The following is a 25,458-nucleotide window of genomic DNA, read 5'->3' as shown; positions in this document are numbered from 1 at the left end:
TTTATTATTTTCATTTTATTGTTTGTGAAGCAATTTGAGTCTGCCTTGTGTATGAAAGGTGCTGTATGAATAAAGTTGCCTTACCTTGCCTTGCCTACTTTAGGACAAATAATTAATACCAATCATTCAGGAATTTGTTTCATAAAACCTATCAATCATCAACGTGTCCATGTACTTTATATAGCTGTGTAACATGGAACACGATTAATAAAAACATGCCAATAAAAGGTGACACGCCGCAGTCCATGCAGGGAACTTCGGACAGAGTTCTGTCGCTGAGATTTATCGGATAACACTATCGGCCAGCAGCTTAAATACAAGCTTGGTCCGTCCCTGTCCACACACGGGATAGCACTCAGGTGAGTTTGACCTAGACATGGGAATGAACAAATACTCATTACAATTATGCTTGTATAACCTTACATTTATGTGAGGTTGTGCATAGGGTAAGGTTAGAAGAGGGTTAAATTAGGTTATTTTTTATTTTGCCAGCTCTTTGTTAACTGTAAATTATCAAAAAGACTATTAATAGTGAAATAATTGGAATCAATGCAATTAACAAAATTGTTAACATGCATGTGATTATGAGTGTAATTATTATCATATTATTATTGTTTGAATTTGGCCTTGATAAATAACTAATGAATCATTTAATTCCAGGTGTCTTTAAGGATTTATCATGAAGTTCTTGGCTGTGGTTCTCGCCCTGGTAGCCTTCTCAGGTAACACATATTGGATTTCCAATTCATCATCAACTAAAACGTCCGATGTTGATCGTGTGGTTTAATCCCTGACTCCCTTTTAAGTCGTGTTCAGGAGAAGCGTTTGTTTGCTAACTGACTGAATGTAAAACGGTGGACCCAACCAGGTTGCCATGGACGCACGCTGCCCCATGACGAGGCCTGGAGCTCTTTGGAGAGGGCGGTGGGCCGTATCAGGGAGTACGTCACAGACCGGGTCGAGGAATTCCAGCAGACTGAGGTGTTCCAGGAGATAGAGTGAGTTCAGCTCTCTGTTCTTCAGTTAGAAAACCAACATGATCACCGGCCACATATGAGAAACACGCCAAACACGGTTCAGAGGCTAAAGAGGGATTCAAGTAGGGGAACAACAAATACGTGGCAATCATACTCACTTTGTTTATGGATAACTTATGGGGTTGCTTTACCCTAACATCACTGTTTACTACTCAGCCACGAAACAGACGGCAGGGTTAGGGCATCTAGTGCAGGGATTGCCTGCTGGTGGTAGTCTTTGACATTGAGGATTGAACCCAGAAGCTTTAGTGTTATTTTCGTCAAAACCCCCCCTGACCACTTCACTATCCTTCGGTTACAGCGCCAACCGATCACAGGCCGACAACCAGACCCCAACAGGGTGCAAAATGTCACCGCAGAAAGACTCAGCAGCATATATACCCTAAAGGCTTAGATATGGTTCCACGTCGACGCATTGCAAGGGGGTTAACAGACCCCCCCAGACCACCTGGCCCCGCCCTTGAACCCTAAACCCCCCCTGTCTCCCCGCCCCCCACCCCCCTTCCAGCCTCATGACCCAGGACAGCCTGGCCGAGCTGGCCCTCTACAGGGAGAAGCTGGCCAGCGAGGCCGGCCCCTACACCCAGGAGCGGGCGGAGCAGCTGGCCAGCGACCTGCAGGCGCTGGGGCAGAAGCTGCGCACCAACGTGGCGGACGGCGGCGAGCGCGCGGCTGAGTACAGCCAGGAGCTGAAGAGCGTGATGGAGCAGACCGCCAGCGACATCAGCTCCACCTTCAGCACCTACGCCCGCAAGATCCGCAAGAGGGTGCACAAGGACGCAGAGCAGTTCAACAAGTGAGTGGCGGCAGGCCCAGTGAAGGGCTGGACCGTTAGGGTTGGACCCCCCAGACCCACCCTGAGTTAAGATACATGAAGGAGCGGTTGCATGGGTTAGGTCTCTATCTGGTGATATGGCAGAATATTTTATCTAAAGCATTTTAAAGTGAATTCCGATGGATGAGGCAGCAGGTGTATAGGCTAGGCCTCTCACTATTTGGTGACATGGCAGATTGCCAGATTCTTCAATCTAAATCATTTTAAAATGGAGTCAGAAGCAGGCCATAAATTAGCAGGAAGGGGCTAGAGCGTCTTTCTCGATTTAAAAGCTCTGGAATCAAAAGGCTTTCGACCCCACTGTTTTACATAGTCCATAAATATTAACAAACCATTCTCAAAGCCTCTTTTGCTCGTCACTATTCCACCAGGAACGTCGCTGCCTACGTCGAGGAGCTCCAGTGGCGCGCCTCGGATAACGTGCAGAACATCCAGAACAAGATGGAGCCCTTCTTGGCCGAGGTGCGCGACAACGCCGCGGATAAAGTCAGCACGATCGACCGCCTGCTGAAGCCCGTTACCGAAGACGTGGCCGAAAAGTTCCAGGAGATCCGCCAGGAGTTCGATAGAACCACCGAGAAACTGCGCTCCGTCCTGGAGGACAAGGTGGAGGAGTTCAGGGAATGGTCAGGCGCATTCGCATAGACGCAAAACACGATGACCAAAGAAGCCTCACGCAGCCAAAATACTTCTGCGTCCGCTTCATCTGTTTAACATGATCTATCGATATGTTGAGGTTTGAAGAAAGTGTTTCATTCCATTACATCATTATGATCAATGTATCGTTGGCACCATCCACGAACATTTAAAATGTCTGAAATCACTGCATTCATCTTTCTCATTGAAGCATCTGTGGTGATGCAATAAAAATTATCTCAGTTCATGTGTGTTGTCATTTTCATTGGCTATTTATCTTACAATTTATTCTTGTAAACCCACTTTGAGAATCCGAAGCATAGTTTGAATTAAGTTTCAGCATTCAAGTTCAACTTTTATTTCAGTTGGTTGGTGATGAAGAACTAACCATGATGGATAGTGTCGGTTTGAAGCAGCAGATGGCGCTATTGCAAACGCCACCTTGCATTAGTCATAGTAGAACAATAACTAATATAGTTGTACACTATGTGTACTATTTCTTTGCAAACAAAAAATATAAAAAATTAAAAATAATGTTCACACATATGTTTAATTTGACTATTGAAATAAAATGCAGACCGTATTCACAGTTCCCCCAACCCGCCTTACCTCTCAGATCGTCCGACACGTGAAGCCATGGCACAATGAAACCAAACTATGACCGCCGGACAGCCAATGACATCCCGCTGTCCCGCCCACGCCGACCAATAGCGTGACAGACCGTTCGTGGTTTACATCCGCATTTGGCTCACGCTTGGTAGATCCAGCAACAAACGTCTTACGTCTTAAATAGGATAGTCACGATGTTTAATAATCTCAGATATGTTTTTAATCTAAATTGCTAACACCTCCGCCATGAGTAGCCTTTGTAAAGAACTCGTTACCCTCCAGTTGGGACACTATTCCAACTTTGTAGGCACACATTGGTGGAATCTGCAGGTGAGGATGGTTTTGGCTAACGGTAGTGCGTAGTGTCCAACTTAAACATGTGTAGGACAGCATCCACATGCATACGCAAAGTCGTCCAGATATGGCCATTATTAGCTTTGGATTGGGCATTCACAGCCGATACAACGGCTCATAATCATAACGCAGGGAACATTGGAGTGATATTGTGGACCAGCATGGTAAAGGCTGTGTGTGATTATTACTAACGTTATTTGGACCATGTTCTCCCGTGTGTGTACGTGGTGGGGTGTGTGTGTTTCCACCTTTAGGATGCCTCCCTGTCTGAGGAGCTGGGCGAGATCAACAGCGATGTTGCGTTCCGTGAGGGCCGGACGATTGATGGGCAGGTCACCTACACACCCAGGCTCATTGCCATGGACCTCAAAGGTAACCTGTCATCTGCATGCCTACAGCTTTTATAATGACCAATTAAACAATCTACCTATACTTTTAGACTGTTTGTATCATCGACATGGTTTGTTTATAATGAGTGGTCAATCCCATTGGTACCTTGGTGATATGAACGCATCTGGTGTTTGCGAACATACAGACAGACTCTAATGCACCACAGACTGTATTTTTAATACTTCTTCTCTACCACAGGAAGTCTTCAGACTCTGCGACAAGAGGGCTGTCTGTACAGCACAAACAAAGAAAGCTCCCCCATTTCCTGGTAAACGTGCTTTGACGGCGTCAGCGTTTTTGTGTGTTGTTGTTGTTGTAGTTGTTGAGGTGTCTGAATTGTGGGTGCGTTGGTTTTGCTGTGCAGGGAGGGGCCTGTCACCATGCACCAGGAGAGCCCGGTCTCAAAGAACCCCTTCCTCCTGGACCTCGACAAGCTGGAGGTGATTATTGTGGGATGGATTCAGTTCTATTGCAGGCATTCCTGGAATTCTGTAACTCTGTGGTCTTCCAATATAATAATAATAATAATAATAATAATACATTTAATTTAGAGGCGCCTTTCAAGACACCCAAGGTCACCTTACAGAGCATATAGTCATGATACATTTTTTAAAAAACAAGACATTGTGGAAAAAATAAATAAATAAACATAAGCAATAAGAAATAAATAAAACAAAAACAAGACAAAACAAAAAAACAATCAAAACAGTGATCAGTTAGACCTTGTGTGCGAGTTTGAACAGGTGAGTTTTGAGTTGTGACTTGAAGGTTGTAATGGTGTCTGACTGTGTAATATGTAGAGCCATCCCCTCCTCCTGTAGTGTTTAGTTTAATATGCAAAGTGTAATGTGATGATCTGCTTCCTGTATATTTAACTGAAAATAATGTGACGCTTGCTCATTTAATGAGTTTCTGTTCCCTGCCAGACGGGGGTGCTTTTGGCCCAGGTTGACTCCAGTGACCAGGCCAATTCCTCAGGTACAAAAAATATTTGATAAGCAAAAAAATGTATGTACACTTCCAATCGTTAAACATATATCAACACCATTAAAGCTAGGGCATGTCATTTAAGAAGCTTTTTTTTTTTTTAAATAATTTGTCGATATTCTCACAGCCCGACAGCAATAAAAAAAGTTTTTTCGGCCGGTTACTCTACAAATCGAGCTGACTGGCTGGTTTCTGCAGATTACCTACCCCAGCTTTAAACCATAGCCATTTCTTCCTCATTGTCAGTGCTGAGTCGTAACTTCCGAAGGGACATGCTGTCTTGTTTAACAGGAGCTTTTGGCGCGGGTAGCGTGAACCGGCAGCTGGAGCGCGTGGCTAAGAGCTACGCGCTGGAGGGCAGTGTCCGGGTGTGGTCGGACTTCCTGCGGATACACCTCCATCCTCGCACGGTCTCCGTCATCCACCAGTATAACCACGGCGGGTAAGGAGCAACCTCGACTGCTTTTCTAACCTAGGGGTATTTATTAATTCACTGTGTGTGTGTGTGTGTGTGTGTGTGTGTGTGTGTGTGTGTGTGTGTGTGTGTGTGTGTGTGTGTGTGTGTGTGTGTGTGTGTGTGTGTGTGTGTGTGTGTGTGTGTGTGTGTGTGTGTGAGAAGATCTGAAAGTGCTGTATTTTAAGGAATTTCTTCATGGGATCTGTAGTTATTTTTTTAAGTACACCTTTCAGTTTGTAGTCCAGTTTAATTAAATTCAGTCGGATTCAACTAAGTGTGTGTGTGGGGGCCAGGGAGACCCACCGCCTGGAGGCTTTCGGCCAGGGGGAGCCCCTGCTGCAGGGCCCGGTTCTGGAGGACGTGGAGGACCGGCTGCACTTCTTCATAGAGGAGTGTGACAACCTGCAGGTACACAGCCCCAAACACACGGAACAACACAATCCCGCATCCAGTCGCGTCTCATTCTACATTCGGCTTTTTCTTGTTTAATTGATGTCATGAGCTTGTACGTCTTGAGCTGTATTTTAGATGTTTCAGGTTTATTTTGATTCCGAGATTTTATTCGTGTGACTAATTTTTCATGATTGCACTTTCAAAATGATTACGTTGTCCTTATTTATTTATTTATCAATTAACCTTCTGTTGTATTTTCAGTTGCTTAAAAATGCAATTGTACATTCATATCGAAAACCCGTTCAATGCAACGCCACTCCGCGGGCATTTATGGTCTGGTCTCCATAGTAACGAGCCCCCACTAACCCGTCTCTCCGTGCCCCCCCCTCTGCTCTCGCCGGTCCCACACCAGGGCTTCCAGGTGCTCTGCGACCTGACCAACGGCTTCTCCGGCCTGGGGTCAAAGGTCACGGAGCTGCTCCAGGACTCGTACGGAGGGAAGGGGATCCTCACCTGGGGAATGGTCCCCGTCACCCATCCCGACACGGTGAGCGGATTGGCCTACAGGTTCCCGATAGGAAAGGGTCCACTTTTGGCAGAAGACCCACCAGAGATTTAGTGCAGTCAAATTATCAATCAATTCTCGTTAACATGTAAAAAATAAGGCGTAAACAAATAACAATTAATAATTCTCTGTGTTCATTAATTCAATATTCCCATTGTCAGTCCTCAAACACACCAATGTGATTGGTGTGTTTGAGGACACACCGGTCTACTACCACCACCACGTCACCCCCGTTCTCCACCACTGCTTGCTCCTCGCCGCGGTCTCGAGTCGTAACGCCGTCGCTCTCCCTTCCCTCAGACCCCGATGAAGGACATCTACCACGTGATCAACACGGCGCTTGGCATGGTGCACATGGCCAACAACAGCTCCTTCTTCTGCCCCCTGACCCTGAGAGGGGGGCTTGGCAGGCGCCCGGGCCCCCCCGTGGCCTTCCCCCACCTCACCTACGACGTGAGTGGCTCTGGTCCACGTCGAAACAAGGGGCAGGCTCCACCCTGGTGTATGGTTGGTGGATCAACATCCTCGGTGGACTGTACCAACAGGGGAAGGTGCTGGAGTCGGGTCGATCCATCGTACATCAGGGTGGCGTCCCACTCTGTGATGTCCCGAGTGGATAGATTTTTCATGTATTTGGTCGTTTTCTAACCATTCATATTCAGTGGGCATGCTCAGACTTGGTCACGTCGTTACATCGACATCACAATTACACTGCATCGTACGGAAATTGAGCTGGCTGGACAGGTGGGTCGGCTTAGCTCAGGAGGTAGAGCAGTTGTCTCGTAACCGAAAGGTTGCTAGTTCGATCCCCAGCTCCTCCTAGCTGAGTGTCGATGTGTCCCTGAGCAAGACACTTAACCCTAACTGCTCCTGACGAGCTGGCTGTCGCCTTGCATGGTTGACTCTGCCATCGGTGTGTCAATGTGTGTATTAACCGATGTAAGCCTGCGTCTGCTAAATGCTCTAATTGTAATTGACACCTGGCGGTGAAACAAAAGGCCCCAACGTCTCCAAACACCCGTTTGAACCTCTCGTTCATAATGGTACATCTAGTGCTGATTGGCTGCCTGTGTTCTGCATTCCCTTTGGAACCCGGCCCTCCCTGGCACAGCCCTCCCTGTGGTACCACTCCAGCTCGGTCCTGGCGCTGGCCCTGGACGCCCTGACCGCGCCCTGCCGCCTCCGACAGAACGGCGTCCCGGTGGGCCAGATGGCGGACCTGCTGACCGGCTCTGGGAGAAAGGTGAACCCCCCAACGTCATGTGGTGATAGAATAGAAGGTATTCATTTGTCATTGTAACAGATGCAACGAAATTAGGTGCAGTCCTTGTTCAGTGCAAAAACATCATTGAGGTAGTATACATAAATAAAAAAGGATACCCAGACCCAGTCCCTCCAACCAGGAGGGACTGGGTCCCTCCTGGTTGGAGGGACTGGGTCTTCCAGCGTCCCTCCCTCTGGTTGGAGGGAGGTAGCCTGGCCCCCCCCAGGCCCACCCTAGCCTCCCCCAGGATAGCCTTGATGGAGCTGTCTCATACTCCTCGTTCCGTCTTGCAGGTGGTGTCTGCATACGGCGCTGTTCCCTTACCCATGATGCAAGGCGCCACGCTGCCCGACGCCCTGAGTAGCTGCGCCGATGCGTTGCCGTGGAGACCCTTATCGACGTGCCCGGACGGCGGTGGCGGTCAGTGTTTTGCTCAGCTGCTGACGCTGAGGGGCCTGGACGAACAACGCCTTGTCAGGTAGCGGTCCTGGTCTAACTGTTGCTGTGTCTGACTGTTGCTCTGGTCTGACTGTTGCTGTGGTCTGACTGTTGCTGTGGTCTGACTGTTGCTGTGGTCTGACTGTTGCTGTGTCTGACTGTTGCTGTGGTCTGACTATTGCTATTGTTTTACTGTTGCTGTGGTCTGACTGTTGCTGTGGTCTGACTGTTGCTGTGGTCTGACTGTTGCTGTGGTCTGACTGTTGCTGTGTCTGACTGTTGCTGTGGTTTGACTGTTGCTGTGGTTTTACTCTTGCTATGTTATTACTATAGCTATGGTTAACCTGTTGCTATGATACTGTTGCTATGATGTTGTTGTGGTATTACTGTTAGGTTATGCTGTTTCTATGCTATTGGATTTACCAGTGCTATGGCTTTATTGTTTCCATGGCTTTATTGTTGTAATGGCTTTACTGTTATAATGATTACTGTTGCCATTCATATTATTTTATTCTGATTTCAGCCGTGCGCTCAATGGGCCACAAGCCCCCAACGCTCTACACGGGCTGAAAAGTGGGGAGGACGTACTGGCCTCCTACATGGCCTCCTTCTACCCTACCGGTGATCTGTAGGTGTCCAACGCACGCACACACGCGAAACGTGGTTCAAACAAACAAACAAACAAACAAACAAACAAACAAACTACCATGCATGTTGGAATAAACCTTTTTTTTACTTTAGAATGAACAATGTTTCTTATCAAATCGAACCTGTTTACCATCCTCTTCCTCTTGCCCCCACACAGGGCCATGCACCTGCTCTCCAGCCCCAGCCTGTTGACCCCGCCCTTCCCCCGGGTCTTCAGCTCAGACCTGGGGGAGCAGGGCTGTCTGCAGAGCCGCTACCTGGCCCCCGGCGGTGAGTACCGGCCCGCTCCCCTCCCGTCTGCCCTCCCTGACTCGTGCCAGTCGAATCACGGCAACATCATGGACGCTCTGGTGTTGCTCATCAGCTAACGGTGGACCGACAATGAACTCGATTCTCATGTTTAGGGCTCTAATAGTCAGTTTGAAGAAATCTGTAGTAACACACATTGGTCAAAGACAGACAAAGCTACTTAGTGATTGTTTTAGATGCATGTCCTTAATGAGCAGGTAGGGGGGTCTAGGGCGGGGCTGTCTACGGGTGGACCGCGGACTCTTGTGTTTGAAGTTTGAACCAGTACCTTCACACAATACTAGTAGACCACCCAGTCTGCTCTGCTGTGGACTCACAGAGCTCCCTTCTGAACTCTGTCCCTGGTCTCTTTGTCTCTCTCCGACACTGTCTGTCTCTCATTCTCTCCATTTTTTTTTTCTCTTTTCTCTCTCTCGCTCTTTTCTTTATTCTCTCCTCTTTCTCTCTACACTCTTTCCTCTCTTTTCCCTCTCCTGTCTTTTTCCCTGGTCTCCCTCTCCCTCCCACTCCCCTCCCTCTCCCTCCCTCTCGCCCTCTCGCTCTCCCTCCCCCTCCCTCCTCCCTCCCTCCCTCCCTCCCCCTCTGTATCTACAGCCGTGCCCCCCACCGTCTCCTCCGTGCCCGTCCTCTCCTGCCTCCAGTCCGGCCCGGCCCTGGGCCCCTGGCTGGCCGAGCTCCACCGCGCCGTGGGGGCCCTAAACATCCGCCGCCTGGCCCCCAGCTTCCTCTCCCAGGGGCCTGAGCTGTCCGAGTACGAGGAGGCTCTAGAGCAGCTGCGCCTGCTGGCCCGCTGTTACCGCGACGACAACCGGGGCGCCGCCCACTTCTCCTCCGAGGACAGCAACGACGACAGCGACGACTGACGACGGCGGCGGTCGCTCGGCAACCACGCAAGGGACCCTGACGACGGGCTCCGCGGCAACAGATTGATGAGGTCATCGCGGCGGTCGTGAGGTCGTCGTCCTCGTGAGGACGTCATCGTCATCGTGAGGACGTCGTCGTAGCGCGAGTGACGACGTCGTCAGAACGTGGACGATGACATCGTTATATGGGGGGACGATGAGGTCACACAGTGGGGGACGATGATTAGGATGACGATGATGTCATCATAAGGTGAATGGTCATCAGCACTTAACTGTTTTGCTGTTGCATGCCGCCTCCTAATGGCTGTGAGTTAACAGAAGAGTATCAGACGCAAAAGAAGACTGTTTGAAAATATAGCAACAATGCATAAAAGTTGGAGCTTTACTTGTAAACAGAACAACATTCATCACATCTAGGTAGTAAAGACTCTGTAAGGATTTCGAGTTCATGGTAAAGTAGTAAATAAGAGGGATTGATCGCACATAAGGATGAAGAATGAATGGTTGTTACTGACTAATTAAATGTGTTTTATACTACCGGTTACCCCGTTGTTCCTGTTGTCAATGTTCTTATTTAGTGTATGTCTTAAATATCCATCTATCTATAACCATAACCCGCCTCTTGATGGCGCCAGAACACAGCCAGACAGCATGAATACCTGCACGTTATTGGTTATCGGTCACAAAATAAGTTTAGTAGTCCCACTCGTAACATCCAATTAGCCTATTTGCACTCCACGAGTTTGTGTATGAACGTGTATGATTTCGATGTATATGGTAATTTGAATGTTCAGTAATGCGTTTTATTGAATAGGTAACGTTAGTTGTATTCGTTTTATTTTACATTGTGTCCACGCCAGGGAGTTCAGTTTGATGAGCTAAAGATAAGTCGACTAGAAAAACGGAAACCTCGCATCCCCGCTGTGTTTTTATTATCAGGTTAACATTTTCGTCGCATGTATGTATTAGTTTGAAACTGCAGTGTATTCCTAAACCATAAAACCAAATCAAAGTACACTTTATGCCTACCTCTAAACTGGATAATGGCAGGTGGTTTTGGTTTCTACACTTCCATTGCATATAGCAGCTAATTATTGATTAACAACAGGGTGGTTAATCAAGCTCGTTAAAAGATTTAAGTCGATAGATAGAATTGTGTTTTGCGTCGAAGTAGATCGATCGAAGCGTGTTTAGCGTCGTTCGAGACTCGAACCAGAGCCCGTGAACTTTGAACTGTCCTGGGATTATTTCGCAACATACAACGAACGTTTGGAAGTCCTCTGTCTACTGAATACTGTTGGTCACATGTACAGTAGAGTCATGAGTCAGAACCTGCCACCTGTAAGTAGAGTTCATTCTTGGTGGTGACAGGGAATCACATTTCAGTCTGCTACCAAGAATCTACCAAGAATACGACGCTCTGGCCAATCAGCGCTCGTATCGCTACCAAGAATTGTACCAAGAATACAACGCTCTGGCCAATCAGCGTTCGTATCGCTACCGACCAAGAATTGCATTTTTGAAGAGTGACGTTACGAAAATCTTCACTTCTTACCAACATTTCCGAGGTAAGTCAGTACTTTTTAGCTATTTTCAATCCAAATAAATTGGCAAATGTCTATACATAAACAGGTTTTAGTTGGATGAATAACCTGTGGCTCAGAAACTTTAACGACTAGGTAATAGGCCTAAATAACGTTAGACAGTGTTTTCTGTCTCTTCACCGTTATAACGTTACAGCTTTCCGATGGCGATGTGGATTTCCTACTTATAATATGTTGATTTAAAATCATTTTCACGTTAACCTAGGCTATCCGACAAATGCCGGTTGATGAACATTAGCGAGCCGAGTCATTCAATGAACGTTAAGTCACTAACAGGCAGGGCTTTGACTCCGAACTTCGTTATGCGAACCCTCCTTCTGCTCTTCTGAGGCCACCGTTCCTCGCAGCCCTCGAGCCTCAAATCCAGGCCCCCACACCTGTGTTTCCCACGCCTCCATTCATCCCACCTCTCCTGCCCAGACCCCTCCTGGCTGTGCCCCAACCACTCCTGTCTGTGCCTCAACCACTCTGGTCTTTGCCTCAACCAATATACACAATATACCACTGGGGAGCTTGAAGTTAAAAAAAATATTTCAGATCGCAGCATCAAATCAAGTTACATACCCTTTATCATAATGCCAGCCTACTTAATCACAATGGTTAGCTAATACATTTTACATAAATTCCTATTAATTGTCAATGCATTCGATAATCAAAATGGTATGGAATTTAAATGCAGAGCGCAAAATGCGTTCATATTACCGTGCATAACAAACAAAGCACAACAGACAGTATTAATTATTATTGCTTGGACAGCATTTATAAGGAACCTGATCACTTAGAAACCATGTTTTACAGTGATATTAACGTCTCTATAATCACTGTTAACATGAACACAAGCTTTAATAAAACGGGCACCAAACACAACGGCATGGTTTAGTTTCATTGGTGAACACAGCGACGACCGGCAACGATGTATATTTGATACATTATTATTCATTTTCATAAGGATCTGGATCTTTTTCTTCAATATGAATGTACAGTAGTCATATTATGATCATAACTAATTGGGAACGGCCGGGATTCGATACGAAGAGATCAGGTTATGGAACTTTACGTCGACAAACACGCAGCGTCTTGCGAAGCTGCGTGTTTGTCGAGGTAAAGCACCAAGATATACCAAGAAATATGCTGATTTTCATCGTATCGAATCCCAGTAGATCCTAATTCGTTATGATCATAATATGACTACTGTACATTCATATTGTCAGAAACATGTCCAGATCCTTATGCAAACGAATAATAATGTTGTATCAAATATATATCGTATTGTAATAAAGAATGATGAATAAAGTTAGTCGACGTAAAGTGCCATAAATACCGTAATATACATCCTGATCTCGTCGTAACGAATCCCGGTCGTTCCTAATATGATCATAATATGACTACTGTACATTCATATTGTCAGAAAAATATCCAGATCCTTATGAAAATGAACAATAATGTTGCATCAAATATATATCGTTGCCGGTCGTCGCTGTGTTCACCAATGAAACTAAACCATGCCGGTGTGTTTAGTGCCCGTTTTATTAAAGCATTAAGAGGCCATGTTAACAGTGATTATAGAGACGTTAATATCACTGTAAAACATAGTGTCTAAGTGATCAGGTTCCTTATAAATGCTGTCCAAGCAATAATAATTAATACTGTCTGTTGTGCTTTGTTTGTTATGCATGGTAATATGAACGCATTTTGCGCTCTGCATTTTAATTCCATACCATTTTGATTATCAAAAGCATTGACAATTAATAGGAAGTTATGTAAAATGTATAAGCTAACCATTGTGATTAAGTAGGCTGGCATTATGATAAAGGGTATGTAACTTGATTTGATTTTTTGTAACTTCAAGCTCCCCAGTGGTATATTGTATTTGAATAAACAACATTTGTATTTTGTCATATTGATAAAACTTGATTATAGATAAAAAAAAACAGCACATTCAACTCTCACTCAAGTGGTTTTCGTGCATTTTTGTGACTGGAACTGTACAAAAATGCAAAGCAGTTGCAACATATTGTTTATTTGATTCAAATGAGACTTTACACCAGCAAGAGCAGTTTGTCTTCTGATGGCCCCTCGTCTCTCTAATAGCCCTTGCTGGGAAACAGTTTTCTTTGCACTCGGCTCTTCTACTGTTTTGTATTTGTATTGAAAATAGCTAGAAAGGACTGACTTACCTCGGAAATGTTGGTAAGAAGTGAAGTGAATTAGCGATACGAGCGCTGCTTGGCCAGCGCTCGTATGGCCACGAGGTCATTCTTCATAGTAACAGCGATATACGATCGCTGATTGGCCAATTTTTGGTAGATGATACGAGCGCTGATTGGCCAATTTTTGGTAGATGATACGAGCGCTGATTGGCCAATTCTTGGTAGATGATACGAGCGCTGATTGGCCAATTCTTGGTAGATGATACGAGCGCTGATAGGCCAATTCTTGGTAGATTCGACATCACATTCGACATTCGACGACTCACAGAGTCATTTGCGACATCTTTTCCATAGTACTACAACACGGGCTAGTGGCGCAATGGATAACGCGTCTGACTACGGATCAGAAGATTCTAGGTTCGACTCCTGGCTAGCTCGAGTTTTTGTTTTATTTTAAGAAAGTTAAGTTACATAGGTTAAGGGTTACCAGTCTATATTTAGCACCAGGTTATTAACGCAACGGAAAAATGGATAGGGGGTCAAAGGATATAGTATATAAGTTAGGGAAGGCTACCGCTGCATTCGCCGGCGGTTCAGAAATGCTATTAGGCGGAAAGCTTTCCAACTTCCAGCAACATTATTTATAAGTTGCTCTATAAATCCATCATTAACACATTTAATGCTGCAAACATTAATATTCTGAAGCATTACCCATCGTGCTTCCTCAATTAACGAGTGGTTTAACCGCAGCATCATATTAATTGGAGAATATCGAAAGATTTTGTAAGTTGGGCCCCCGTGTAGGTCAACCTCTCCAGAATTAAACAATTAACGCATTTATTGGATTTATAATAATTCATTGAATTTATTTAGCGCTTTTCTAGACACTCAAAGACGCCTACAGTGAAGGGGGGGGGGGGGGGGGCCTCACTAACCACCAGTATGTAGCACCCATTTGGGTGATGCACGGCAGCCAATCGGCGCCAGAACGCTCACCACACACCAGCTTGAGGTGGAGAGTGAGGGATGAGGTGGAGAGAGGGAAGAGAACATTTAACACTACTATGGACCACATGGTTCCATACGATTGACTGTTGCAGGCCGCCACTCGGGTCACTTCGTGAACACAAACTCGCCATCTCATTGTCCATCAGGGGAACCAATTCTTGGTCAAATTCGAGCTCCGATTGGCCTACCGTTGCTCGACAAACGCACGGCCTTACGTGCCATACGAAGCAGATGGAAACTTAAATTACCTATTTCCTAATTTATTCCGTTAGCATGTTAGTGTTGAGCTCAAGTTAAAATATATTGTATTCAATTCATTCTAATCAACCACCATTATAATGCACTAGCATAAGCTCCAACTATTAATAATAAAGACTTCTTGTTTGAGACTGGGATAAATCAGCACGGTTTCTTTTTTGTCGTTATGCATCCACACTCGTGCATGTTCACAGTGCAACCAAACAATACATAATAAAATGACATGCAGGACAACAAAATAATGTTTTAGTTTTTTATTCTGAAAGGAAACAAAAAAAAAAAGTTTTTCTAAACGGCTTGAAGTCACAGAAGAAAAAAAACAAAAAACGCCTGACCCAGCACATTACTGGAACAATGCAAACCTGTGATAAAACTGCCCTAGCACATTTAATCCACTTAAAAACGCATAAAACTAGGCTTTCAACCCCCATTACTTTGCAAACACCCCCTTGGAGAGACTATCTGAAAAAATATCCACATTAAGTCAAAAAAAAAAAAACTGAAGCATGTCCAGAGGGGTCACATTGAGACGGAGTGGCCAGGGATCTACAGCTAGTCATTAAAAAACGATCGGGAGAGAGAGACGGGGGGGGGTGGAGCAGGGGAATGTAGACAGGGAGGGTGGGGTGGGGACGACGACTCGGTAAGGGGCTCGTAGCAGACAGCACCGTGACGGGACTAGGACCGGGAACGGGAGCGCGACGGCGAGCGGGATTTGGACGGGGACAGGGAGCGCGAGGCGGACCGGGCTTTGGCGGGGGTGGGCGAGCGGGACTTGGACTTGGATTTGGAGCGGGCCCTCTGCTTGGGCTCCACGGGGCTCCGGGAGACCCTGCGCGGCGCGGCCCCCCCCTCCTCCTCCTCGCGCCCCTTGGAGCCCGACTTCCTGCTGCGGTCCTTGACGTCGGAGCGGGAGCGGGACCTGGACCTGGACCTGGAGCGGGACTCGTCCTTGCGGCCCTTCTTCACCTCCTTCTTGGCCTTCTTGCTGCGGGGGCTGCGGCTGCGGCTGGTGCTGCGCGCCTCCTTGTTCTTCAGGCTGCGGCTGCGGCTGCGCGCCTCCTTCTTGACGCTGCGGCTGCGGCTCCTCTCCTTGTTCTTGACGCTGCGGCTGCGGCTGCGCTCCTTGTTCTTGGGGCTGCGGCTCCGGCTGCGGCTGCGGGCGTCCTTCTTGTGCGAGCCGTTGGTGCGCTCCTCCTCCTTCTTGTCCTTGTTCTTCTTGCTGCGGGAGCGGCTTCGGGAGTGGGACGCGGCCCTGAAGGGGGGGGGGGGAGACAGTGCAGAGTTGGTGGTCGTTCAGGGGTTGCATGCGGCAGCTCCACAGTGCTTCAACAGTGATTTAAAAAAAGGGGACATTCTACCACCAGGTGTGAGTGTGATTAGCCGTTACAAGCCGTTCTGAGAATCTGCGTCTTCTGACATCACAAGTGGGCGTGTCCGCCTAGATGCGCGCTGGATAGATGAGCATCGTTTGCTTCAGTCCACTGGGTAGGCTGGTAGGCTGGTCTATCCAGCGCGCATCTCGGAGGACACGCCCCTCAAGTGATGTCAGATTTTTCCAAACGGCTTGCAAGGGTTAATCACACTCCCACCCGGCGGTACGATATGTATCCCGTTAGGAGTCATACGGCTAAACAGACCGTCGTAGCTCGAACGCTTCCAGGACTCACCTGGAGCGGGACCGGCTGCGGCTGCTGCTGTCGCTACGGCTGCGGCTCTTGCGGGAACGGCGGCTCCTGGAGCGAGACCTGGGAGACGGGTCGGACAGACACGTGTTCAGGGCTCGGCCATAGTCAACTCTTACAGGCGACGACGCCAACGGAGGAGCCGGCGAAGGTGCGCTTGGCCAACACATGGTCGGAAGACGAGCTCCACATTAGTGTACAATAGCCCGGAATTTGAAAAGGTGACGAGAGAGACGACCGGCTCAATAAATGTTGTTCGTCAGCAGAGCCTGGCTTTAGAATTGGCTCTGGGATTGACGATCAGCAAATTGATCCACCAGCCTGATGGGGATTAAGGCTTTGACCTTTGCCCAAAAATCATATTCGAAGTTTGTGCATTTATTAATAATATTCGAATATATTCAAATATTTATTCATAATATTTGACCATTAAATACTTTCAGTAAGACCTGGATCGGGCTTCGTGAGGTTTGTTTACCGGCGTTGCTATGGTTACCGGTCCTGCGTGTTCCAACGGTTTATTAGGTTTCTAATAAACCGCTCATTACAATATTATGAATAGACTGCGTCGGGTTCTCCGACGTCCCTCCCTCTTGGCCTGCCCATAACAGGTTTGAATATTATGGGCTGCCCAATACTCGGTCGAATTTCGATTTATTTTCTGATATTCTAATTATATTCGAATAACGAAGTTCGGATTCAACGCCCTAATGGGGGATTAGGGCTACGGCCGACAGAATGAGCCCAGCTCCCGAAGGAGCGCGTTGCGGTAGGTCTTCGTCCAGGGTCAGTACCTGGAGCGGCTACGGGAGTAGGAGCGGCGGCGCCGGGCCCCGGGCCGGTCTTCGATCAGCCTGATCTTACGGCCGTTGACCTCGGTGCCGTCCAGCTTCTCCAGGGCCCTCTTCATGTCGGCGTACAGGCGGAACTCGATCACGCCCTCGTTCTTGCGGCCTCGGTTGGTGTCGGCGTACGTCACCTCTCCGGCCTGCCTCATGTAGTCCTGAGGGGGGTCGGTGCGAGACAAGGGGAGGGCGTGAGCGACACAACACTTTAACGACGCCAACGTTGAACAGTATGTGGTACACTAATTTAAAATCATACCGAGGGTCCCTCGACTCAAAGTCAACCAAAAGCTGAACTCTATGTTTCCTTTCTCAGCTCATATCTTAATCATTCAACAAAGGCATGTATTTCCATATAAAGTTACTCTTAAAACAGGCTACCACCATATGGTAATAACTTAATGTCCTGAAGACACAATTCAACAACGATTATGGATTATTATTAATTATTACAGATTATTGATCTCCGTACCTTGAGGTCCTGCCAGCTGCAACGGCTAGAGAGGTTCTCCACAATGAGGCGGTAGTCGGTACGGGTCGGTGGACCGTATCGGTCTCTTCCACCGCGGCCATAGCCTCCTCCACCCCCGCCTCCTCCACCACCACCACCACCACCCCCTCGGTCACCACCGCCGCCTCCTCGGTCGCCACCGCCGCCTCCACCTTTGCAATTGGACAAGGGGAAGACGCAGGGCCAATGAGGGCGGGAGCGTTGCTGAGACACGGCCTCAAAGCTCCTGACGGCTAACACTCTACACACTGTTCATTTACGTCTGGGACAAAAACGAAACCATATGGGGGCAAATCAAAAGCCACAAAACTACAGGGTAACAAATACACATTAAGCAAAGGGGCATATGTATTACAAATGTTTTAAAAAAAGGACTACAAAAAATGTCTAAGCCCTACAAATGTATATATTTGAATTGTATTAGGTCAAATTGAATATGCCTATGCTAGACATAAAAGTATCTGATTAAAAAAAAAAACTATGTACTTACGAGGATACTAAGAAAAGTTTCTAAACTATCATACTAGCAAAAAAAACATTTCACTGTTATGAAAACAAAATGTTCTTTTCAGGCACCTATAAGAGCTGAACCCACATCTTTTCCTAACCCCATGGTATCCTCACCACCCGGCCCGGGCTTAAGGGAAAAGCGGTCTTCATTCTCAATGGCTCCCTTTTATGGACTGCCCAGGGGCCCAGAATGGTCAAACCACACTCTTGGAAAGGGGGACACCATGGCCAGCAATAGGGGCGGGCAGTCGGCAAAGGACTCTTTCAATTAAAACATTGAGGTTCTTTGTTAAATCTTTTACCTTTTACAAATCGACAGTCAATTAAAAATGAGAAAGAAATCCTGCTTTTTTTTTAGCAATGTATTACAGGATACTTTACATCATAAAATACTAAATATTACAGCATTTATTTTTGATCCAGAAGCAAGTACATACACACAATGCCCATCTGGTAATATTTCTCAGTAGCTGCATATCCTGTGGAAAAACTACCCCAGTCCTACTAAACATACGGAAACCCAAGAAGTCTTTAAGTCATTGGTGGCTCTGTTGCATACGACTGATTCAATAGACCCCGAGAGGTCATCTGCAAGATTAACATGACTACACCTAGGCGAACGACTAACATAAAACCGAAGTGTCAATACAATTCATAGATCTTGATAAAATTACTTTATATTCGAGTAGAAATAAAAAAAATCGGGATAATTTTGCTTAATGGTATCACATTTCGTATATATTTTTGGTTTAGTTTAGCCGGCGCCGATTTACAACCTGTATAAAGGGACACTTGTTTATAAAATAATAAACTGGATGCAAATCAGCCACCAAGGACACGCTTGGTAAATCTACCGAGATAACAGCATGCCTATAGACGCCAAACTCCCATTAACTGGAGCAGACGGCCACGCAGACTACCGTTTCCCCTAACATTTGAGAGAACAATGTTCCACTTGATACTCACTTCTTCCGCCGCCATAGCTCCCATCCCGGCGAGGTCCTTTGGTGTGCTCAACAATAACCCTCTCACCACACAGGTCCTTCCCGTTCAAGTCGTACACCGCGTCATCCGCATCGCGGGGGTCGTCAAACTCAACGAATCCATAACTGTACACAGACGGGAGAGAAAGATGATTTGAGAATGATTCAGTCATAATTCCCAATATATTTATAACGGTCTTCATTGGTCAAGGTGAACTCGCTTTAAAGCACACCGATTACAATTAAAAAGGTGGAGCCAAGATGAAAATTGCTAGGATAATGGACAGTACATACATATTAATACATTAAAGGAGATCCGACCTACAACGTCCGGACGTAACACAACGTCTCCAGCATTGTTATATAACAACTATGCTTAACAAATGGCCACGGATATTCATACCGTGGCGGAACATGGCGGCCCTGTGTGTTAGCACCGGTGCTATCAGATTAGCATTCATTATGTAGGTCTCATCTCTAATCGAGGCAATCAGATTAATACGACGGTGCAGTCAATGCTCAACATTAATAACAAGACGAGTAGGCGTTTGCACACATTCTTCGTGGAACAGACGAACACATTATTTGGCTTTCGCTGGTTCTGTGTTTTGGGCCTAAATGTGGAGAAGGCCCCGAAACCAGCGTCGCGCTGAGCGACAAGAACAATCAATTCAAAAAAAGATTAATTACCCGTTTTTCAAGTCCACTTCGAGTATCTTTCCGTATCCCTTGAAGAACTTCTCGACATCCTTTTCCCTGGCCCGGTAGCTCAGTCTTCCGATGTAAACTCTAGACATGTTTAGAGTGTGTCGGTGCGGCGAAGACGACGAACACACTTGCACGATGTCGTGCGGCACGCCACAAATACGCGCCTGCGCATTGGTGGGCGGGTCTTGGATATTGCCGCGCGCGCTGACGCGAGATCCGGTCCCAGTAGTGTCTCCTCTCACTGCTTGTTTGGTGAACTTCAGTGCAACAAATATTTCTGATGCAATGTTTGCCTTTTCTTTTTTTTGTCGACTGGTTATCTATAATCATTAATGAGAGAGTAGGGCGTTTGTCAAGAAGTACATTTAGAAGAAGAGACATTCATTTTGGCGTGTGTTGTGTGGTGTGTCACAGTTGGCCCTAGGCCAAAAGTGTGGGAATTGGAGCTATTATATGTTATATCAAGTAAGCTACACACACTTTGTGTGTTACATTACAATTACATTGCAGACACATAACGTACTTCAGTTTCAATAGCGTTTAGTGTTAGTTTAGGCTACTTTTAACCAAAATGTAAGTCTCTTAAGACTACACAAACTTTTATGAAAGTAATTTATGTCTAAACTTCAAGGACTGTTCTCAGGGGCCCCCATTGTGTGACTCGGCGGGGGGGGGGGGGGGGGGGGGGGGGGGGACTACGACGCTCACCACCAAGTCTGTAGAGAAAGAGGACAGATTTGAACCAGCGCTTGTCAGCTTTGTTGGGAGGGGCCAGCTCACTAATGAGCTGAGCTGCTGGCCTCGGTCCTCTGAACAACATGCCTGTGCCTTGCAACAGCTCCAGGCTTGCATGCACCCAGAATAACTCACGACAAAGTAATGTAGACTTTTGGTATCTGCGATGAACTTGGAAACTAATCCGCTGTCCTCATTGGTCGCCAGACATGAAGAGATCGCGACCAGTTTCAAGAGCCTGAATGGGGTGAAGCCGAGGAAGGACATAACGGTACCACACCGGGCGGATTAGCCTCAGCCTGCTAACGTCAACACTGAGCAAAACACTAGTGCGACTAGTCGTCAGCCATGGAGTGGCTAACTTTGTCCAAGTACTCTTGGTTTGACTTTGTGTTCTCCGTGGTCGGGGTGTGCACCTTCTTGTTTGACTGGGGGTCCGACGTGTGGGTCGCCACGGAGTTTTATTCCCGCGGGGATTTCTTCTGGTTCGGGGTGCTGGTCGGCTGGATGCTCCTGTCCTCTATCGTGGTCCAAATGTTCAGCTGGTTCTGGTTTGAGTACGACCGGGACTCGGAGGGGTCCTGCGCTGACACGAAAAACGTTCTCTTCGGCGACCACGTTAAAATCTCTTGTCTACTTCACGTACTCCAACTCGGCTTCTTTTGCAGGTTTGTGTGTGTGTGTGTGTGTGTGTGTGTGTGTGTGTGTGTGTGTGTGTGTGTGTGTGTGTGTGTGTGTGTGTGTGTGTGTGCGCGTGCGTGCGCGCGCGCTTGTTCGTTTTGCAAAATGCAAATCAAACTTTATTTAAATGGTTGTTTTCTCCTAGTCCTATCTTCTCCTACAAATGTTTATAATGTTCTAAAAGACGAAGACGAAACAGGTTAGGGAGAGACCGCAGGCAACTGTCATTTGTTATTAGGCTTTAATCACCGCCATAGCGTACAATTCTTGGACTGCAGGTATGCGTAATTAAACCGTCTGTTTATGCCTGGCATGCGCCTAATTTACCAACTGGTGCACAATTCATAATCCGTATGTCTCAGTTGGGGAGTCACCTAAAATAAGACGTGATGTATTCACATGCAATGACGGGCGAGGCTGAGAATAGTTCCTGTTGCTTTGTGTACATACAAAAAGGGGAAGTTACGGAATGTGTATCACTCGACCTTCCTTTTAGAAATCACATAGTTTGATCATGTGTATGTGTGTTTGTCTGCAGGCGCCTGCATGACAGTGTGTGTGTTGCTGATTGTGTGCTGCATGATTGATCGTATGTGCGCTTCATCTTGTGTGTGCGCTGATAGCGTGTTTGCGTGTTTCTGATACTGTGGTTGTGTGCGTGTGTGTGTGTGTGTGTGTGTGTGTGTGTGTGTGTGTGTGTGTGTGTGTGTGTGTGTGTGTGTGTGTGTGTGTGTGTGTGTGTAGGCACATCTCAGCCATCTGGCATGGCTTCCGGGTGTGGTGGCGCAAGGAGCAGGGCGCAGAGTACGCCGTGTACCTGACCCATGACCTCAGCATGCTCCGACTCATCGAGACTTTCTGCGAGAGCGCGCCCCAGCTCACCCTCATGACCTACATCATGCTACACACCAACCAGGCCAGAACCGTACAATGTGAGTACCAGGGCACAGTGCTACCTCAAAACACTGTGAATATTCTATTCAGTATCATCTATGTAATGTCTGTCTGTACATGTCATGTTTATTTGTTGTGGTCTTTTTGTACTATTATGTTGTTGTGTTACTATATTATGTTGTTGTGTTACTATGTCATTATGTTACAGGTTATATGTTGTGTGGTAAACATGTTCATTGCACATTTGGAGTATGGGGAAACGCAATTTCGGTCCTGTCAGGAACCTGTTGCACGGTCTGTCTGACAATAAAGTTCCCTTGACTTGACTTAACTTGAAAGGGTGTGGGTTCAATCCCCAATCTCCAGTGCATCTGTGGCCGTCCTTTGAACAGGAAGTCCTCACCCCCTCCACCCGCGTACTCTTCACTGACCTGTATTTAAAAACGTAATCTAAATAGCTTTGGATGAAAGCGCCTGTTAAATGATGAAGGGACAGTGAATCTCGATTCCCGGCTTGCACTGGGTTCTATCCCGAGGTCCACCGTGCCTGTAGCCTCGCTAGAGGCGGATGCCCCTATCACTTCACCCTACTCCCGAATGACCGAATACCAGAAGGGAAAAGAAATCAATCAACCTATTGCATGAAAGCATCTGCTAAATGAGTCACTTCTCTGGGGAATTTCTCTGTAAAAGCACAGGGAACCAGGAGTTAATTCGTCTTTCAGATTTCGGTTCCCCACCCCAGGCTCTGTGCCATCTCTACAAACAACACATGTCCACTCTCTGAGTGGACATGGCACAGAGCCTGGGGTGGAAAAACCCCAAAAGCCCCAGAGTTCTGCTATGACACAGTAGGAATTCTGGGTCAGAAGTTCTGTTACAACACAGTAGCACTGCTGGATCCCAGATCCTAGTTGATATAATCAGGCAGTTTCCATCTTCAGAGAATTTGAATCTCTCTCTCTCTCTCTCTCTCTCTCTCTCTCTCTCTCTCTCTCTCTCTCTCTCTCTCTCTCTCTCTCTCTCTCTCTCTCTCTCTCTCTCTCTCTCTCTCTCTCTCTCTCTCTCTCTCTCTCTCTCTCTCTCTCTCTCTCTCTCTCTCTCTCTCTCTCTCCCCCCCTCTCAGGTGTGAGTGTGGCGGCCTCCACCACCTCCATCGTGTGGATGGTGGTGGACTACCACCGCTGCCTGCGCTCCTTCCTGCCCGACAAGGCCAACCAGGGCTGGGGCTCGGCGGCCGTCTACTTCCTGTGGAACCTGCTGCTGATCGCGCCGCGCGTGGCGGCCGTGGCGCTCTTCGCCTCCGTCCTGCCCCGCGCCGTGGGCGCCCACTTCCTGCTGCTGTGGCCGGCGCTGGCGCTGTGGGCGTGGCTCCAGCGGACGGACTTCATGGAGAGCGCGGGCGGCGAGTGGCTGTACCGCGCCACGGTGGGGCTCATCTGGTACTTCAGCTGGTTCAACGTCAGCGAGGGCCGCACGCGGGGGCGGAGCCTCATCTACCACGGCTTCATGGCGACCGACGGGCTGGTGCTGGGGGCCACCTGGTGGGCGTACCGCGACCCCGCGCTGACGCGGCCGTACGACCGCGCCCTGGCCGCCGCGCTGCCCGCCTCCTACCTCGCGGGGCTGGCGCTCAAGGCCCTCTACTACTACCACTTCCACCCCAAGTTGGGCCCCCGCAGGCCCCCCCTGGGGCTGGCCCTGGAGGTGCCCGACAGCGGGGCCGTGGGATTCAGGACCTTCGCCCCCGACCAGGAAGGCGTCTCCTCGCCGCCGCCGCCGTTGCGCAACGCCAGGATGTACCGACACGCCGCACATTTCTACTCGGCAGAGGGAGGGATGAGTGAGGGGGGAGGACATGAGGCGTGCGCCGCGGTTGTCATATGAACGGCGGTGAGGTTTGGAGGGGAAGTGGCGCTGCTGCCCTGTGGAATGCTGGGAAACAACATGCCATCCAGGGTCGCCCGCAGAACATGTGATGGTTAAGGTGGGGGGGTTTGCCCGGGGGGGGGGGGGGGGGGTGTGAAACTAGTCAGAGTCAAGATCAAAGTCACAGTCAAAGAATTTGTGCAATTTGAACTTGAAAGAAAGTGCCCAACAAAATTGTCTAAATAACAACTGAAACAAGTACAGTTACAGAATTTGTGCATCTTTAACTTTTAAAATATTCAAAACCAACCTTTTTTTTCATGACGTCATAGTCAAGGCGGCAGGCGTGTGTTGCCTATAGGCGGCCGCCTAAGCTGTGAAGTGCCGTGGGAAACCTTGCCATCTCTTGCCTCTTTTTTTTATCACCTTGGTCAAATAAGGACTTTATGCATGTTTAAAAAGGACGTAAAAAAAACAACGAATGAACCTGCCGATGCAGTCTGTTTCATGCGGTGTCATGCTGTGGTACTTCAATCATCTTACTTCATAAGTTCAACAAGTCGAGAAGCTATATTTTTTTATTGTTTACAACCTTGAGTAAATTCTTCACTGATGAAAAAGCGAATATCCCTCCACTGTGCCTGGCTATGGGCCTCATTGATTGTAAGATATTTATTGAGTGTTTTCCGTCACTCTAAACACTGTTACACCTGTTCTTACTTTTAATGTTTTAGGGTTTTTCAAACTTTATGGATCAACATGTTTTAAAATGTATTCTTTGTGCGATGCACCAAAGGAATTTTACAAAGAAAGATGCCTTCATATGGAATGTACTATAATGTCAACCTTTAAGAATCAATCACACACAGGTCAACACTATCCTCGGCTATTGGAAGGTTTTTGGATCACATTGAGCTCCAGATCTTTGGCCATAAATAACAAAGCCGAAGTGAGCGTTTTGGCCAAACAAGCATGTTTGAATGTGAACGCACCCAACTCACTCCGCTGCCTGCAGGACTTTTCTTTATTTGAAGTGCGCCACCACATAAAACCTCTGTTTCCTCTGGAATAAGTGGAACCACTGCTTATGTTCTGTGTACTTTGTCAATAAAGCAGCCTTTTGTTTTCTTTGTTTCAACTGATCAGCCTTGGAGACTGGGACAACCCTGTGTGTGGTTAACTTTGTGCTGCTTCAGCTCATGGCTATTAGGGTCGGCGGAATGCCCAATTCT

At 47.4% G+C, this 25,458-nt stretch overlaps 4 protein-coding genes and 1 non-coding gene across 6 annotated transcripts; 4 read left to right on the top strand and 1 right to left on the bottom strand.

The window, feature by feature from the left end:
• The first annotated feature begins 278 nt into the window (after nucleotides 1–278).
• LOC115536381 (apolipoprotein Eb) lies at nucleotides 279–2,755 on the top strand. The gene is made up of 5 exons (XM_030348202.1): nucleotides 279–359; nucleotides 661–722; nucleotides 869–998; nucleotides 1,546–1,833; nucleotides 2,244–2,755. Exons 2-5 carry the CDS (start codon nucleotides 680–682, stop codon nucleotides 2,515–2,517), a joined length of 735 nt encoding a protein of 244 aa, XP_030204062.1. The 5' UTR covers nucleotides 279–359; nucleotides 661–679; the 3' UTR covers nucleotides 2,518–2,755.
• A 477-nt stretch (nucleotides 2,756–3,232) lies between these two features.
• Nucleotides 3,233–10,329, top strand: msto1 (misato mitochondrial distribution and morphology regulator 1). Its single transcript, XM_030346411.1, has 14 exons — nucleotides 3,233–3,447; nucleotides 3,726–3,843; nucleotides 4,060–4,129; nucleotides 4,226–4,301; nucleotides 4,788–4,839; nucleotides 5,140–5,290; nucleotides 5,599–5,713; nucleotides 6,111–6,245; nucleotides 6,564–6,716; nucleotides 7,375–7,506; nucleotides 7,821–8,005; nucleotides 8,489–8,593; nucleotides 8,771–8,883; nucleotides 9,517–10,329. Exons 1-14 carry the CDS (start codon nucleotides 3,364–3,366, stop codon nucleotides 9,783–9,785), a joined length of 1,758 nt encoding a protein of 585 aa, XP_030202271.1. The 5' UTR covers nucleotides 3,233–3,363; the 3' UTR covers nucleotides 9,786–10,329.
• A 582-nt stretch (nucleotides 10,330–10,911) lies between these two features.
• Nucleotides 10,912–25,353, top strand: xkr8.3 (XK related 8, tandem duplicate 3). Of its 2 annotated transcripts, none has more exons than XM_030346418.1 (3): nucleotides 10,912–11,353; nucleotides 22,208–22,395; nucleotides 23,484–25,353. In XM_030346418.1, exons 2-3 carry the CDS (start codon nucleotides 22,299–22,301, stop codon nucleotides 24,242–24,244), a joined length of 858 nt encoding a protein of 285 aa, XP_030202278.1. In that variant the 5' UTR covers nucleotides 10,912–11,353; nucleotides 22,208–22,298; the 3' UTR covers nucleotides 24,245–25,353. The 2 variants fall into 2 exon arrangements, with proteins under 2 accessions (XP_030202278.1, XP_030202276.1); XM_030346416.1 differs by lacking the exon at nucleotides 10,912–11,353 and adding an exon at nucleotides 20,785–21,450.
• On the top strand, nucleotides 13,905–13,977 carry trnar-acg (transfer RNA arginine (anticodon ACG)). The gene has a single exon. It is a non-coding gene; the product is annotated as a tRNA-Arg (tRNA).
• LOC115535348 (serine/arginine-rich splicing factor 6) lies at nucleotides 15,045–20,335 on the bottom strand. Its single transcript, XM_030346412.1, has 6 exons — nucleotides 20,030–20,335; nucleotides 19,323–19,465; nucleotides 17,808–17,998; nucleotides 17,285–17,493; nucleotides 16,476–16,553; nucleotides 15,045–16,060 (listed from the first exon to the last, which is right to left on the bottom strand). Exons 1-6 carry the CDS (start codon nucleotides 20,134–20,136, stop codon nucleotides 15,484–15,486), a joined length of 1,305 nt encoding a protein of 434 aa, XP_030202272.1. The 5' UTR covers nucleotides 20,137–20,335; the 3' UTR covers nucleotides 15,045–15,483.
• Nucleotides 25,354–25,458: the final 105 nt, after the last annotated feature.

The sequence above is a fragment of the Gadus morhua genome, chromosome 22, assembly GCF_902167405.1.
Source record: "Gadus morhua chromosome 22, gadMor3.0, whole genome shotgun sequence".
In the NCBI taxonomy this organism is placed as follows: domain Eukaryota; kingdom Metazoa; phylum Chordata; class Actinopteri; order Gadiformes; family Gadidae; genus Gadus; species Gadus morhua.
Note: the sequence above shows the minus strand (reverse complement) of the source record. Positions and strands in the feature narration are given on the sequence as shown.

What these genes read in the sequence shown, in the direction of transcription:
- xkr8.3 (XM_030346416.1), top strand. Translation starts at nt 21,131, where the DNA reads ATGGAGTGGCTAACTTTGTCCAAGTACTCTTGGTTTGACTTTGTGTTC. An exon ending in CAACTCGGCTTCTTTTGCAG is followed by an intron (nt 21,451 to 22,207) that starts GTTTGTGTGTGT and finishes GTGTGTGTGTAG; the next exon opens with GCACATCTCAGCCATCTGGC. An exon ending in CCAGGCCAGAACCGTACAAT is followed by an intron (nt 22,396 to 23,483) that starts GTGAGTACCAGG and finishes CCCCCCTCTCAG; the next exon opens with GTGTGAGTGTGGCGGCCTCC.
- LOC115535348 (XM_030346412.1), bottom strand. Translation starts at nt 20,136, where the DNA reads ATGTCTAGAGTTTACATCGGAAGACTGAGCTACCGGGCCAGGGAAAAG. An exon ending in GAAGTGGACTTGAAAAACGG is followed by an intron (nt 19,466 to 20,029) that starts GTAATTAATCTT and finishes GTCTGTGTACAG; the next exon opens with TTATGGATTCGTTGAGTTTG. An exon ending in GAGCTATGGCGGCGGAAGAA is followed by an intron (nt 17,999 to 19,322) that starts GTGAGTATCAAG and finishes CCAATTGCAAAG; the next exon opens with GTGGAGGCGGCGGTGGCGAC.
- msto1 (XM_030346411.1), top strand. Translation starts at nt 3,364, where the DNA reads ATGAGTAGCCTTTGTAAAGAACTCGTTACCCTCCAGTTGGGACACTAT. An exon ending in GAAAGCTCCCCCATTTCCTG is followed by an intron (nt 4,130 to 4,225) that starts GTAAACGTGCTT and finishes TTTGCTGTGCAG; the next exon opens with GGAGGGGCCTGTCACCATGC. An exon ending in AGGAGTGTGACAACCTGCAG is followed by an intron (nt 5,714 to 6,110) that starts GTACACAGCCCC and finishes GTCCCACACCAG; the next exon opens with GGCTTCCAGGTGCTCTGCGA.
- LOC115536381 (XM_030348202.1), top strand. Translation starts at nt 680, where the DNA reads ATGAAGTTCTTGGCTGTGGTTCTCGCCCTGGTAGCCTTCTCAG. An exon ending in CGCCCTGGTAGCCTTCTCAG is followed by an intron (nt 723 to 868) that starts GTAACACATATT and finishes GGACCCAACCAG; the next exon opens with GTTGCCATGGACGCACGCTG. An exon ending in GAGGTGTTCCAGGAGATAGA is followed by an intron (nt 999 to 1,545) that starts GTGAGTTCAGCT and finishes CCCCCCTTCCAG; the next exon opens with CCTCATGACCCAGGACAGCC.